Here is a 16,765-nt window from a genome sequence, read left to right on the forward strand (position 1 = left end):
AATTGAAATTTTTGTTTGCTTACGGGCTTTTGGTTTAGAAGTGTATTCCAGACACTGTTCTATATACTAGAGTCAGAAAGGGTTTAGACATCTGGTCCCTGACTTCAAAGAAGCCAGTATTTTGGGTGATAGTAGACATAGTATTTGATGTTAGTACGTTGCCAGTTATATACAGAACATACTGTATAATTGGAGACCAAAGGGTTATCAGCCTAATCTAAAGCAGTAGCATCTTTTTTGTTGTTTTTTTCTGCAATGTTCACATATAACTTCATTTAGTACTTACCAGGTGGTTATATTATTAATTACTCTGATTTGACAGAGGAAACTATTGAGATATATGGTCTATGAACCACAGACAGTATATTCAAATCCCAGCTCTAACTCTAAAAAGTTTAAAAGACCATTAAAGTGTATTTCCCACTGCAGGGTTCAAATAAGGCTTAAAGGTTGATTAATTGTCTTGAGTCTCAGGGGATACAAGCTAAAGAAGGTAGGGCAGGGAGCCTTGGGAACATAGTACATCTAAGCAAGTACATCTAAGCAGAGAAGGAACAAAGCAAAAAATACTTTTGTTCAATACATTATCAAGTCCTCTATTCAACCGTTAATACTGGACAACCTTCTGAGAACAGGAAAGACTGACCTCAGTGAGCAAAATCATGAGAGAATGTATATTCTGGAAGAAAATACTCCCGTAGTACAAGGATGGATGCCTGGACAGTATGCCACTGGAGAGGAAAGGCTTTGTGGAGAATACTGATGGTCCCTGCTCTCATAACCCTTATATTTTACATGGGGAAGGGGACAGCTATGAGGATGAAAATGGAAGTTTAACATTAAATAGACCTCTTGTGAGAGCATCAGGGTTGTAAAGAATCTGCATAGGGTAATAAAATAAGGTAATTGAGAAAGACTATATTAAGAATTTGAGCTGAAATGAAATATGGTGGGTCACTAAGAGCCAGGCATATAAATAGCCACAAGAACATTCCAGGCTGTATTAGTCAGGGTTCTCTAGGGGAACAAAACTTACAGAATGAATATATGTATATAGAAAGGACATCAATTAGACTGCTTACATGCAGGCTGTGGTCCAGCCAGTCCAACAATGGCTGTCTACCAGTAGAATGGCATAGTAGTAGTTGTTCAGTTCACTGGGCTAGGAGTCAGTACACACCAGCATCCTGAAGTAGGCTCTAATGCCAGTGAAAGAATGGGCTTGCTGGTGAGAGGGAGAGCAAGCAGGCCATGGGAACAAGCTTTCTTCTTCCATGTTCTTTAGGTAGACTGCCAGCCAGCAGAAGGTGTGGCCTAACCCTCACCTGAAAAGAGGGGGTTTTCCCACTTTGAATGATTCGGTTAAGAAAATATCCCTCGCTGTGACCCAGCTGCTTGGGATTTAGTTCATTCAGAGGTAGTCAGATCGACAACCAAGAACTGCCATTACACAGACAGACAGCAAACAGTGCAGGGGAGAAAACTGTAGTGAGCTGTATGAAAATGGAAAGGAAGCCAGTGCGCTGATGAATGTAAAGAAGCAGAAGGTGAGATTATCCATGGCTTTACTAGATCATAAGGCCTCTGAGATTTTCTACAATGCCAATATTGTATCATTCTTTGTATGCTAAAATACCATTTTTAAGACTAGAGAGAAATAGAAGCAGAACACCCGGTGAAATTTTTACATCAGTCTCCAGCAATATATGAATTGCTGTTTTGACAGGGAATGTAAAGTGAAAGATGACTTGATAGGTAGACTAGTAGGGATGAATGAATATGTTAGGTTTGTGTATTCTGGGTTTTGACCCTGTAGAGGTGTCCTGTGTTTGTCAAGTAGGCATTTGGACCTCTCAGCCACAAAATAGTACGGGCTGGAGAAATTGTTTATGAGACAAAAAGAGATATCCTGGGGAAAATATATTATCAGAGAAACTGGTAGAGGCTGAGAGCCAATTAGAAGCCTTACAAAGCAGGAGGAGCCAGTCTCTACCTTGCGTAACTTGATGGATGGCAGAGGACATTTCCATGTCTTAGAGTAAAACACAGCAGTAGCTTGCTCTCAAGGATAAATCAGGATAAATTCAGTCCGGGGTTTTGCGGTTTCACAGGCTTTATCTGGCATCCAGGTCCATGATGATAGGAAAACCACTCCGAGTTCTGTACATTGACTGCAGCTTAAATCTTCTCTAATAGAATACTCGATAGCTGTAACTACTGTCTGTTAGAGAAACTCAAGTTCTGTTAAAGTCCTTTATATTCTGACATTTTAGCTGGGGGAGAGCTTTCTTCTTTAAAATATACTAACCGGCCTTTCTTCTTGAAATAAGGTGGGTGTATGGGGCAGATGGAATGAGGAAGTTTGAACCAGCTTCCCTGGTATCTGACTGGTGCAGTTGTGAATCATGAGTCTTGATGGAAGCTACAGAACAAATCAGGTTTCCTGTAGCTGCTTGGGAAGTTGTACAAGACATGTCACCTTGCTTTAATACCCTGCTTGTAAAAATGGAGGCAGTTTTAAGGTGCAAGTTAGAAGTGCTTTCTGTTTAATAGGCAGAAAACAAATACTAGTTTATCATTATTAATCAACGTACTTAAGATATAATTCCTGGATCATCCCAATTTAAAGTGTGATCTAATGGTTCTTACTTTGCTTACTGAGAGTTGTGCAGATGTCATGGCAGTCAATCATGATAGCTCCATAGTCACTAGTACTCATCTCCCATTATCCCCACCTAGCAGCCTGTGGTGCCAGACCGACATTTGCCTGCTGTTTGTGCCTACATTTACGTACCTAGAACTTTAGAAAAGCTATTCTTCTTAGCTCATTGTAATTAAATACTGGCTGGTCTACACCTCACAGTTCCCCTACCTTTTAAACTCCTAAGCCATGGTAACCAACATCCAATCTGCCCTTCATAAATCCTACTCCTGCATAGTTTTAAATCAATCCCAATCTCTGTGCTGTCTAAATGATCGTAGATGAGTTTCCAGTCAGAGATTTTTGCTTAGACGTTTGAGCTGAAATGTATCTTGAGCTGGTATGAGATATCGGGAGGTACATTATATAAACAGTTGACCAGTATTTTATAGATCAGGTCTTGATAAAAAAAAAATCAATAACCTAAGCATCACTGGACCTCATATGGTACCTGGCACCCAGTAGACATTAGCTACAGTGAGTGTGGAAATGGCTCCCCTCCAGTGATGCAGACAACTAAGAGTTGGCAGCATGACAAAAAAAAAATGACAATATAAACCTTTCATCTTAGATACATATTTAAGCTGTTCATAATTATTTATGTGTTCCAAGACTATCAGATACCCTGCTATTTGTGCCACCCTTGAAAAGCATCCCTGTGGTAACTGTTTCTCCAGAAGCATTTAATTCAGAAGCACGGTAAATACTAAGCTCTGTTTACTTACCAGGTACTTAAATGTGTAAATTAATGAAAGAAATTGCTTTGGTGATTTCAACATAAAGTAAAGGTCCTGCCTTAGAAACAGACTTGGAGAGGACATGAAAAAAACAATCTGTAATATGATGGGGTAGCCACTGATAGCGATATTTAATGGTAAAGATGAAAGCCAAGTTTGTTTAGGTAGGTAGCTAATTCAATGGAGCTGCAGAGAAGGGACGTTTAACCTGGACTTGGAGTAGTCACAGGCAGGCAGCTCCCTCCTCTGCGTGCGTGTGTGTGTGTGAGGTGGTGAACACAGAGATTACACACAAGAGTTTCTCCTTTCTTGTTGTGTCAGCGTTCGGCTCTCTTCTTTCTTCCATAAAAAACAAACCAGACGAGCGCTAAGTAACACTTTGATTAAGCTTTTTTCTTGGGTATGTCTTTATCGGCATATTTTCCTCATCACTGCTGGCTGCGTGGCCCCAAAGCCATTTAAATTCACAGCCTCTGCTCTAGTAGGATCTGTGGATTTTCTGACTAGAGGACAGAAAAGAATTTTCTAAGCAACTACAGTAGCAGAAGCACACGCTGCCACGTCGGTCTATATGTAGTAGAGGAAAGTTTTAGTAAATCTAGAAAACCTCTCCTGAGGCCATCTGTTCTCTTCAGTACCGAGAGCCCCGTGCTTTGTGTGTAACAGCTGAGGAGTCGGTGCGTATTTTTAACATGTGTTGCTATGGTAAAAAGAATTCTATCATACAGTCGATGAGACGTTTAAAGAAGTAACAGAGATAGGAATTGCAGTTAAAGCTGTTGCAGTAAGCCCTAGGGATAGACCTGACTCAGGAGAAGTTTGAGAGAGAATCTGTAATGGCGTGTTGGTCCTTAATGGAATCATCAGGAGGAAATGAAAAGGGAATTAGAGTCAGTCGACTCCCAGGTTAGTTTAGAAAGCATACTATACACCAAATTGTGGTGCCCACTTTGTAGTCAGAACCTGGAATAAAGCTCTCAGAGTGCGAAGAAGGGTGTGTATTTTAAAGTCATTAGCTCAGAAATGGTTGGGAAGTAGATAAAAGAACTAGAACAGTGGCTTTCAACCTGCCTAACACTGCAACCTGCTGTAGGAAGTACTATACAACCCCAGCCATAGAATTATTTTTGTTGCTGCTTCATAACTTCAACTTTGCTACTACTGTGAATTGTAATACAAATCTGATAGGCAGGATATCTGATATTGACCCTCATGTTGAGACTCCCTGGGTTAGAAGAAAGGGAAATAAGTGAGCCATCTGTAACTAAATGTCTTGCTCAGGTATCCTCTAGACCGTAAGCCTGAGTCATTGAAAAACTACCACTTAAGAATCGCCTGATGGTTTCCAGGAAAGAAGCTTTTAATAGCATTGAGAAGTTAGTGTACAGAGTGAGGTTGGCAGCTGAAAATGGCTGGCAGTAATAGAAAAGAAGACATTACTGACAGTGAGTGAAGAAAGTTTGGACATCTTGAGATAAAGTTGTCAGTTGTGAGTTTGTGAGATCATATTTGTTCAGTGCTATGTTTTTGTTTGGAAATAATAATTTTCTGTCCTAATAATTTTTTTCTTGTGTAATCCAGGTACCCGAGGCAATAAAGAAATGTCAGAGAGCTGGAATTACTGTGCGCATGGTCACTGGTGACAATATTAATACTGCTCGGGCTATTGCTACCAAATGTGGTATTTTACACCCAGGGGAAGATTTCCTTTGCTTAGAAGGTAAAGATTTTAACCGAAGAATACGAAATGAAAAAGGAGAGGTAAGAATTTTTCCAAGTTTTAAATTGATATGCTTAGTGTATTTAGTAATTTCTTCAGCCAGTATATACTGAATCTACATTCTTTGTTAGGCTCTCTACATCAGTAATGCTGTTCAGAAGCAAAGCCATCTTGCAGTCTAGGAGATAGGAGCAGTGGTTCTGAAAGGGCTTACGTTCGGCAGGAATGCTTTATGAAAGGAGTTACGTAGATCTAGGCTACTTGGTACACACAGTACTGCCGAGAGTAGCAAGGTGGGCAGCCAGAGCGGATGTGAAGTGGAAGTTAGGAGACCGTCTTCCTCAGAAGTCTCATGCGTTTTCATAGGTAATGGGGGAATTTTTCAAGATTTGGCCTCAACTTCTTGTACATGAACCAGAGCCACCAAGTCAGCCTGTTAAAACAGATTGATGACTCCCCAATCAAGAATATTATTTGTTTGACCTAAGGCACTGCCCAAGAATTGCAATTCTGAGACGTTCCAAGGAGTTTCTATTACTCTTTGGACCATGAGTAAAGAACCACTGATAAGCATGGCAGCTAGCTAATTTAGAATTATAAGACTAGTTTTGGCACAATTTAACCTTGATAAAAATTTATAGATTGAACAAGAAAGGATAGACAAGATTTGGCCAAAGCTTCGAGTACTCGCAAGATCATCTCCCACCGACAAACACACACTGGTTAAAGGTGAGTAAATTGTGTGACTCTCACGGTTCTCAACACAGAAACGTGTTCTGCTTCCATTAAGCTAAAACAAACCCTGACTATTAAGTTCAGTCACAAATAGCATTTTGTAGTAAAGTGTAGATATATTTTCTTCTGATATCTTGGGAAAGTTATGTTCACCTTCAATGATTAGTACTCCTAATATAGCCTTAGCTTCTCGAATTAATCTTTGCTTCATAGCTAAGCAGTGTATATTTTTATATTTGTTTAAATGTATTTTTAGCTTTGAGTCTCTGAAATGGACTAGTAAGGCTATTCTACAGAATCACCTATTCATTCAAAGGACTTTAGAGCACTAATATTTGCTTCTCTTTAAGGTATAATTGACAGCACTGTCTCAGAGCAACGCCAAGTTGTAGCTGTGACTGGCGATGGTACAAATGATGGCCCTGCACTAAAGAAAGCAGATGTTGGATTTGCCATGGTAGGTGCTACTTACTCAAATATTTATATACAGTTTGCTAGCTGGGTTGTCTGCTTGTTTGTTGCCAAAATTACCACTGATTTTAAACCATGTTCCTCAAAATTAGTTTAAGAGATACAGGATAAGCCTAAGTGAGTTTATAAACACAATGATTTTATGTGCTAGCTTTATTGGAGACTGTGAAGACTAGCTAGAAGACAACTGTTAACAGTATGCATTTCTTTGTGCACTGAGGAATATTTAAACATTCATCAACTCATCTGACTCTTACAGTCACCTTCTTAAGCAAACTTGTAACAATGGTGACCTCACAGCTTTTAAAGAACATTTGGATGCCATCATTTTCTATAGTCATACAGTCTCCTGTGTGTGCAAAATAACGTATTTCATTATGACATGCTCACACGTGCATATAGCGTGCTTTGCTCATAGTCACACGTGACCATTGCCCTCTTACTCTCCCCTCCCCCCCTTGCTAGTCTTTTACCCTCCGCAGTTTGCCCTTTATTTTGATGCCTTTACATATTTTTTTCAATCTAAATTCCACATACAAGAGAGTTGCTTGGGGGGTGGGGAGGTTGCTTGTTCTTCAACTGAAGTGTTTTCTTTACTCTGTCTTACTTTTAGAAATTAATAGTCCATCCATGATCCTAACTGTCAAAAACAGAACTTAACAAGAAAAACTAAGTATCTGAATATTTTTGTTTAATATACAGCCCAGTCTTTATTCCAGTCATTGGGCTGGAAAGTTGTACATTGGGCTACAAAAATCTCTTCTGAAGAGCTAATTGTTAGCCTTAATGTGACTGTCCATGGCCATTGTAGAAATGCTAATTTTCTTAAGAGGTGCTAAATTTGCCTCCTTAATCCTAAAGTATAAGAGACATTGAATTCTGACATAATAAAGCCTGACACTAAGGATTCAAGGTATGAAGATGGTTCTGTGCACTGGTGTGTACTTTGTTCTCCAGTATTCTGTTGCTAAAATAGAGACAAGAAGAGTCAGGGTAGGGTCTAATTAAAAGAGATAGTAAGAAGAAATATATAAATTTCCCCTCCAGCAGAAGCAAAGATTACAAGGACTCTCACCCTACCCTGTATCTAGACAGATGGATTGACATGAAATGTTGAAAACTTATGATAAGTTCCAGTCGTGGACTAAGCAGTGCTTAAGGACTCTGCCTTGTGCTCTTGTGCAGACGGCATCATTCCATTCAGGAGCGTTACGGTCTCCAGTTGTACCTACTGTGACCCTGACAGCTAACCAGGATGGCAAAACTAGTTTCATAGAACATAGGATCTCTTTCCTCAAAACTTGGGTATAAGACAGATGTTCAAGTTAGCGAAACTTAACCAATACGAAAAAAATACAGTACAGAGGATATGTTGTAGTGGGTTTTACACAACTTAAATTTGTTTCAAAAGTAAAGAGAAGGAGTAAGTCCTTGGATGATTTGGTCTTAAAACCATTTTTGCTAAAACTTGACATCTGATAAAGTACGAGTCAGTTTAGATACGTGTGTGCATATAGTCACACTGAGGAACTCACTAAAAACTGTTGTCTATTTTGATCCCAAGTTCCCGAACGTATTTGTCTGTAGAATTAAGTTTTCTTTGAGTACCCACTTCCTTTTTATAACTGTCTCTTAAATTCATAAGAATTTAAACAAAGAAAGAGATTTGCATTTACATCTTCTAAGAATGGCTGGAGTTTAGTTCGGGGACTAAAAATTTAAATCATACTTGCTTATAATTGAATATTTTGAGTACAGCTCCATTTCCCCTTTTTAAAGTTTGGTATCAAATGCTCCTACCATGTGCCATTTCTTTCACCTTAGTTTCTGACTCCAAAAGGAAACAACTATTTTAGGTCTTTTCCCCCACATATATGAACCATATGATTCCGGAACTTAGTCAGCATACAAAGCATTGATTCCTGGCTTTTCCTCAAGGAAGGGGAGGACTGCACACTTAGCCGACAGCAGGTGCACAGGCACAGCACCGCATTTGCCCCACGTGCATTCGTGTGTCCCCCCCCCCCCCCGCCACTCAGCAGTGTCGTCACTTAGGCTGGCCCAGTCTGTGTTGTGACTGTCAGTGCTGTTCCATCCTGAGCCACGTGAACTCCTTTGTTACTCACTTGATGTTTTCACATACTCGACACACACTTATTTCCAGAGTCCCTTTGCAGTGACTCAGAGTCAGTTGGTGATCTTAGCAGTATTACTGTAGCAATCCCTCTGCCCCATCTCTTGACCTGCTGTAATCTGGCGTTGGAGTGGAAGTGACAGCTTGCCTGGATGTATGAATTTGAGAGAGCTCTGAGGATCCGCTTACCTTGTCCTGGGCAGTACAAGAGATAGATATTACCTGTGACTCCCAGAGCTCATTGCTTCGGCCTGTTTTAAACTCTATACAAAATCACATGTATTGCGTCCATCTTTTGTTCAGAAGATTATCTATGATGTTTGTAGGTAAAGTTAACTTGTTTTTATTAACCCACAGTCTGTTCATCTGCCCATTCTACTGCTGACAGTGTTGTTAGTCTGAGGCTTCTCATTGCTTCTTCAGTGTCTTCAGGTCTTCAAGAGCGCCTCTCATTTCATGTCTGTTTCCAAGTGTTCCCTGAAGCTGCAGGGCCTGAGCCTCATAGGAATTCTATAATGGGGAAAAAGTCGCCTCTGCTTTCCCTGCTCCCTGCTGCTGGCTTAAGCAGATTCCTTCAGTCTCCTGAGCTGTTGGCCATTCATCATCTACTTCCAGTCCCTATAGTTTTCTTTCAAACATTTCTTTCTTTCACGTTTAATCACTTTTAATATTTTCAAAATTTTTTAAATGTTTTAAATTTGAGAATTCATACATATGTATGGTGTGTAATCATATCCACCTCTTTCATTTCACCCTTCCTGCTTCTCTAATTCCTCCAGCATGCCTCCCTCCCAAGTTCAAGTCCTGTCTTTCCTGTTAGCGTGTTTAATACACCTTCTGTATGACTTCAGAAGAGACGTCCCCTTGTTTGCAACACTACTTGAATTTGCTTTTCATGCTTCATTCTTTATGTGTGGTGTCGACTAAGCCTGGATGTCTTTGTCAGTGGCATCCTAAGATTACAGTTTTATTGTCTTTTAGCGTAAATGTAATTATTTTTTACTAAGTATAATGGTGCACATTTGCATATGTACAAGTTATATTTTAAACATTTAGTCTAATTCACAGACTTTTTTAACAGGGCATTGCTGGAACTGATGTGGCTAAAGAAGCATCTGATATTATTCTCACAGATGACAACTTTACAAGCATTGTTAAAGCAGTTATGTGGGGACGAAATGTCTATGACAGCATCTCAAAATTCCTTCAGTTCCAGCTTACTGTTAATGTAGTAGCAGTGATTGTTGCTTTCACGGGCGCTTGTATTACTCAAGTAGGTGACTGTTAATATTTATTTTAACGCAAAAATTAAATGATCTACCCTTTTAAAGTCCTTAAGTATTTAAATAAGATGAAGCTTTATATTGTAGGTTAATTAACATAAAATGTAATCTGTTTTGTTCCTTAAGTCTTTGTAATCCTAAAGGCTTCCTGAAAGTCGCTGCCTTCCTGAACAGTTGTGAATGTCTATTAGGAAGCCTGTCTTTTCTAGGACTCACCTCTTAAGGCGGTGCAGATGCTGTGGGTAAACCTCATCATGGACACACTGGCTTCCCTGGCCCTGGCAACAGAACCACCCACTGAGTCGCTCCTGCTCCGGAAGCCTTACGGCAGAAATAAGCCTCTCATCTCACGGACCATGATGAAGAATATTTTGGGTCATGCATTCTATCAGCTCGTAGTGGTTTTTACGCTCTTATTTGCTGGTAAGAGTTCAGTTCAGCTGTTTCCGTTGTACATTACTGTCACTCAGCATGCCTTAGTGTGGCAGAATTTTCACAAACCTCAGTTCTGTTCCTGATTCCACAGATCTTAAGTTTTTACTTGCTTTTCCTGGTGCCCACTCTGTCGAGGAGGCTGATGAGGTGGGGGGAAGGAGAGTCTGGACTTTATCCAGGCTCCACCACTCGTAGATCTGTGATCCTGACCTATCTCCATGGTGCCGGGGGTTTCCCTTTCCTTATCTGTAGAACAAAAGAGCACCAGATAATCCTGGCCGGGGTCCAGGCCAGACCAAGGCTGGCCAAGCTTTGTTATCATGCACTTCATTGAAACACGTTGTGTTATTTCAATGATAATTACAAAATGGTGACGTTTCATTTCAGGAGAGAAGTTTTTTGATATTGACAGTGGAAGGAATGCCCCTCTGCACGCTCCCCCCTCGGAACATTACACTATTGTGTTCAATACCTTTGTGCTGATGCAGCTTTTCAATGAAATAAATGCACGGAAAATTCATGGTGAAAGAAATGTGTTTGAAGGAATCTTTAATAACGCCATCTTCTGCACGATTGTTTTAGGCACCTTTGTGGTACAGGTGAGTAAGTAGAAAAGATAATTTAGGCTATAGGATGTATTCCTACAAATGGGTACTTCGTTCAGCAGATAGCCTAAACTGGGAGGGAGCTTCCATGTGCCGACTGATATCTGCCCAGCTTCGTGTTGATTTAATGTATAATCTGGAGACAATGGCAGCTTGCTCCAACCTTCTCAGAAGTCACTCCCACAGCTGCCTCAGCAGACACCTTCATTGCTTTCACATATAAAGTAAAGAATTACATTTAATGAGACCAAATCAGCCTGTCACATAATTATTGGTTTTCCCTAGTACTTTTAATGCCTTCCTTCACACCTCATTACACCAAAAAAGTCTTTCAATTTAAAAAAAAAACAAAAACTAGAAACATTGAACATTTTCCTATTCCCCGTTTTCTTGGTTTACAAAAGAAAAACTATTTCAGTTCATTTCTTTATGAAAATCCAGACCTGATTATGAAATTAGCTCCAATAGTTTTATGATATAACCAATATATATAATATCAGTTATAATACTAGCCTCCTAGCAAATCAGTGATGACTCTATCTGGACAAACAGACAAATATTCTTGGCATTAAAAAACAACGAAATTAACAAATAAATGCAAAGCATGAAATTTATAATGCTTCTTAAAGTATAAAAATGTAACAACTATTACATACCAAAATTACTTTTCTTTTAATTTCAGTATTTCACAGCTACTTCCCTTATATCAGAGAGAATTGTCAGACTCAGACAAAGGTGAATATTTTGTTGACGCGCTGCTCCCAGGTGTACTGTTTAGGACGCTGCAGGTCAGGAAGGGATCGAGAGCACCGTAGTGTGAACTTTGTGTATGGATGTCATTGGACTTCCCTCTCCCTGTTGAACAGACTAGAGAGATAGTGCACACTTCATAGCCTTGCCAGGTTGCTTTTCTTCTATTACAGAGCATACATACATAGTTGTCTTAACATCCAAATGTCAACGAGGAGTGGCTGCTGTGTAGAAGAGAAAACATTCTGTCCATATATGTCACCATGACATGTGGTACTTCCCACAAAACACATACTACCTTTCATGAACACATACCAAAAAATGTAGTTATTTGAGTTAATATAGGAAAGAACATACAGGTTATTCTTTGGTCATGTGATTTTTTTTTTTTAGTAAATGTAATATATATATATATATATATATTTAAATTTGGGAGCAGAGATTTTATTTTAGTTGTCATTTAAATAAATTTACTTTTGATTATTTCTCCAGATAATAATTGTGCAGTTTGGTGGGAAACCATTCAGCTGCTCAGAACTTTCAATAGAACAGTGGCTGTGGTCAATATTCCTGGGAATGGGGACCTTACTCTGGGGCCAGGTAAAAGTCTCACTGTTTTTGTTAAAACCTAAAGTAATTCTTTTCTAATCTTTCAAACATTTCTGTTACTTATTCTAGTTACCACTTCAGTCACAGAAGGGAATTGTAAATTACATGGGATTTGTCCCTTTCCTTAAGTAGCTGTTCTGAGGTGATTCTTGTTTATTGTGCTCATTGGTCTTTTACTCGTTTCTACGGTTTTAGAGCAAGTTGTTGCAGTTGCAGACACGGCACATAGATGACTGGGTAGGATGGTAATGCCTGCGTCTTTTCCACCTGATTATGTATTTTCACAATAAACATACTTCATTACTTTGGTATAGATTTTAATATTTTTAAAAGCCTGAGAGAAAGTTTAAGTCTTACATAGTAAACAGTTTCTTAAAATCACGAGTGTCTGAAAAATAGAGCCACAACGTGGTTTTTTAAGGCCTTGGAATCATCTTTAACTGTTGTCTGTAAATGAAGATGCCAGAAAAGCATGATCCACCTCAACTGTACTGATCGCCGTTTTTCTTGCAGTTAGTTGCACGCCATTCTTCTTTTAAAGATGAGTGGTAATGACCTGTGCCAGTGCTCACCTTCAGGCTGTTGTCACTAGTGTCAGACCAGCTGCTGGAGAGTCGGTGCTGGCATGTCCATGTTACCATATATAACGTGTGTGAGCTCATTCATTGTCATTCTGCAGATCCAGCCAGACTCAGGTTTTATCTTTTTTCTTAGTTGTGTTTTTCTGGGTTCTAAGTTGTTTTGTTACCTTAAAAGTCTCTTTCTTGGTGATCCTTATTGGTCCACGTTTCTTTCTACTTATTCCACAGTGTTCTCTGATAGGCAGAGCACAAGTCTACAGCCTAGAAAATCTGCCCAATTTCAATAAGAAAATCTCAGTACTACACACACAGCCAGTAGCAGCAGACTTATGTTGATTTTTGTCTGTTTAAGTGTGTGATTCTAAAAATAAAATAAAACCTGACTTAGTACCTCAGAGACCTGGAATCTGGAATCTTAAATCATTTCATGTGCAAATCGCTTCACAAATCTGATCCTGTTCTACCCCTGTGAACGTAGATGGCGGGAGTAGAAGTTCTCCAGGCTATTCTGGTCTGAAGGCAGCTTGGTTTCACCTTGGTAAACTCTACTTCATAGGCATTACCTGTTAACGCTCAAATGCTAACCTGTACCATTGATGTTTCTGATAGTCTTCTTGTTTCTGGAGGCATCTATTGCTATGTATTGCTGTTACCAATAAGTGTTGACTCAATTTAGATAGCTAAATTTTATAAAAATAGTTAACTGAACTACTTCGGTATAAAGATTTTCTGAATTCTCATATTCTTTTACTTGTGAATTTTTATAGCAATAATGAATTACAAGCTTGGTTTGTACCCAGTAAGACCACATGCCATGTCATCTTATTTGAAGTAAATGTAATTAATATGAGTTCAGGTGGAGACTGTATACATGTAGACATAGTAAAACGTGGTTGTACAATTTAGCATCATGAATGTCTACATTAAAATATGAGAAATACCATCATCTTCACTTCTATTCAGAAAACATTTTGTTTTGTAAACTTGTCTTTTTTATAACTGAATAATTTTTGTTCTGAGAAAGTCACCAGCAAGACATTGCTTCATTGGTTTAAAAAAAATAAGTGGATACTCCTGCAATTTTTAATAATACCTTGAGTTCTTTCCCCTGTGTTATAGCTTATTTCAACAATTCCAACTAGCCGTTTAAAATTCCTAAAAGAAGCTGGTCATGGAACACAAAAGGAAGAAATACCCGAGGAGGAATTAGCAGAGGATGTTGAAGAGATTGATCATGCCGAAAGGGAATTGCGGCGTGGCCAGATCTTGTGGTTTAGAGGTCTGAACAGAATCCAAACACAGGTATGGGTCTGGTAGAGAGGTAGGAAAGCAGAAGGGAGTAATGATTTTTATCTGGGGAGCAGTCCAGACCACCTGTGCTTTGTAACTGCCTTTCTAGCTTTCCCAACCTACACAATTTATTCTTTTGAAAAATACTACTGATGGCTGAACTGAGCGAAACTTTAACTGATTATGAAAGAATGTCTCTTATATGCCCCAAGCTTTTTTTTTTCCTAGCTTTTATTTTCCCCTTTCATCTCAAAATGCTACTCTTGCCTATATATCTGCTCTGTAAAAGTGCCTTTTTCTTTACATTTTAAATGTTGGTAGATGGAACGGTCCTTTCTCTTGTTCTCTCTCTCTTGCTGAGCACGCTGTCACAATCTCTGATTCCTTGCAGATGGATGTAGTGAATGCTTTCCAGAGTGGAACTTCCATTCAGGGGGCTCTAAGGCGACAACCCTCCATCGCCAGCCAGCATCATGATGTAACAAATATTTCTACCCCTACACATGTAGTGTTTTCCTCTTCTACTGCTTCTACTACTGTGGGGTGTGAGTGTGTGTTCCTAAGTGCATGAAATTAACATTTCCTACTTCACACACCTAACGTTTCTCATTTTCTCCTTAATGTTTAAATTCATTGTTCAGGCTTTTCATAAAGCTTTCTTTTCGTAAAGTGGATTGAGACCTCAAGTGTTGCCATTGTTGTTGTTTGGTTTCTTAGAGGGTTGGATAAGAGGCGGAACAATTGCAGCCAAAGATTAGACCTGAAATCTGGGAGCTTGTCTCTGTCCTAACTTATCATTCATATGGGAAATAAAATTGTAGTTTAGCACTTACGAAACTACTATAAATTTTTGAGTATATGCCTTTAAGTCTATGCACACTGCATGGTTCCCAGAAGCATGAGATTTGGAACTGAGCTAAGAGAACTGGAAAATTACATTTATAACGCTAAAGAATGAATTTAGCATTTCAGCTTTAATATTGTTCTGTTGAGAAGGTAACTTAGTAGCATGAAGTGAAGTTCGTGTAAACAGCCAGTTGCTTGCTTTCCTGACTTGAGCTTTGTTTGCCTGTTCTGTGTGTTTTTATAAGAAGGGGCCCTTGAATAAGCTGTGCTGTTTATATTGATTGATTTCTTGGGCTTTTCTCATTTGTACATCAGTTCAGCTTAAAAATGCATCATAGATATTATTCTTCTGCTACAAACAAAGTTGACAGTGCATTCACTGCTGTTGGTCTGTCAAACTGAAAGAGAAACGCATGAATAAAGCAGAATTATAAAGTAGCATAATAAAGTCACGTGATAGTATGGGCAGGACACACTTGGTTCCATGTGTTGGCATGGCCCGGCTTCTCAGCATCAGGCTTCAAAGTTGTTGGAAACATAGACTGTCTGGGATGTGTCTTTTCCCAGGATCCCCAGTTGGTGCACGTGCACGTTAGTGACTACGGGTCCTGGGTGATAGTGTATGCTAATACTGCATCACACTCTATAACAGCCCCATGAGGTGCAGGGACCACACTGCTGAGGAATTCCATTTGATTACAGTTCCTCATCGTCTAGTCAGTGGAAAACTAAAACTCATTTTTATCTCTTTATTTTTTGTGTAAAGGCCCAAGTTAATTTAGATCAGTGATTCTCAACCTTCCTAATGCTGTTACCCTTGAATACAGTTCCTCACATTGTGGTGATCCCCCAACCATAAAATTATTTTTTATTTATACTTTATAACTGAAATTTTGCTACTGTCATGAATCATGATGTAAATATCTGATATGCAGGGTATCTTATATGCAACACTGTCCCCCGCCAAAGATGTTGCAGCCCAAAGGTTGAGAACTGCTCATTTAGACTACTAACACAGCTTACAGATGGGGGTGCTAAGTCCAGAAAGACAAACAAGAGGAAGGATAGGGTCACCTAAAGGGGCATATGACCCTAAACATACACTTTTAAAATATACATTAAAATGTCTTAATCATCATTTTGCTGTTAATTTTAGTGATGACTGTTTTCTTCTAGAATGTTGGTATCCCTTAACTTCTCTTAACTTTATGAGTAAATGGTGCTTTCATTCTTAAAATTACTAGAATTGGCACAAAAGTGAACATTTTTATGTTATCAAAATATATTTTAACTAATGTAAGTGCTCAACTGAACAGATTTTTATCTCTAAAAAAACTTCTGAATGACACTGGTTTGTTGAACCCTATTGTCAGCACTACAGTGACTTTTTATGCGTGCCCTTTAACCTAGTTTCTTGTATACAGCAGACACCCAAAAAGAAAGGTGAATTGCTAGTCCATGAGTCTAAATAGTTAATAGAAAACTTTGTAAGTTTGTGTCTCTCCCTTGGAGAATTTTTCAGAGTTCCGGGGGTGAGGGGTGTTTGTGTGTATGTGTGTATGCGTATGTATGCTTGTGTGCACACATGAGTGCGTGCGTGCATGTATATGTGTATGTGTTTGAAATCTGTTCTTTCTAGCAGACTCTAGTGATCATGATATAATCTCTCATACAGAAATCCACTAACACTTGTGTAGAAAAAATGGCATATACTCAAATATTTATAGCTGTTTATAGTAGCATTTTATAGATACATATTTGGGTTTGTCGTTATTCTTAACTTTTAATTAAGGAAGTAGTGGGGCAGGTGTGAGTTCATTGTGGCATTCAGCTTATATTTGCTTGGCTTTTTCATAGTTGGTGACACC

The 16,765-nt window shown here is 39.0% G+C and overlaps 1 protein-coding gene across 3 annotated transcripts in view; it reads left to right on the forward strand.

The window, feature by feature from the left end:
• The window catches only part of Atp2b1 (ATPase plasma membrane Ca2+ transporting 1), a 105,903-nt gene that overhangs the window by 85,437 nt on the left and 3,701 nt on the right, over positions 1-16,765 (forward strand). For 2 of the 3 annotated variants that reach the window (XM_038314440.1, XM_038314442.1), the window contains exons 13-20: positions 5,020-5,199; positions 5,800-5,887; positions 6,244-6,350; positions 9,580-9,771; positions 9,991-10,204; positions 10,604-10,815; positions 12,064-12,171; positions 13,881-14,063. In XM_038314440.1, coding sequence (XP_038170368.1) covers positions 5,020-5,199; positions 5,800-5,887; positions 6,244-6,350; positions 9,580-9,771; positions 9,991-10,204; positions 10,604-10,815; positions 12,064-12,171; positions 13,881-14,063 — 1,284 coding nt within the window. Of the gene's footprint in view, positions 1-5,019; positions 5,200-5,799; positions 5,888-6,243; positions 6,351-9,579; positions 9,772-9,990; positions 10,205-10,603; positions 10,816-12,063; positions 12,172-13,880; positions 14,064-14,442; positions 14,557-16,765 lie in introns of all 3 variants that reach the window. The other variant, XM_038314443.1, reaches the window with a different exon arrangement.

The sequence above is a fragment of the Arvicola amphibius genome, chromosome 17 (assembly GCF_903992535.2).
Source record: "Arvicola amphibius chromosome 17, mArvAmp1.2, whole genome shotgun sequence".
In the NCBI taxonomy this organism is placed as follows: Eukaryota; Metazoa; Chordata; class Mammalia; order Rodentia; family Cricetidae; genus Arvicola; species Arvicola amphibius.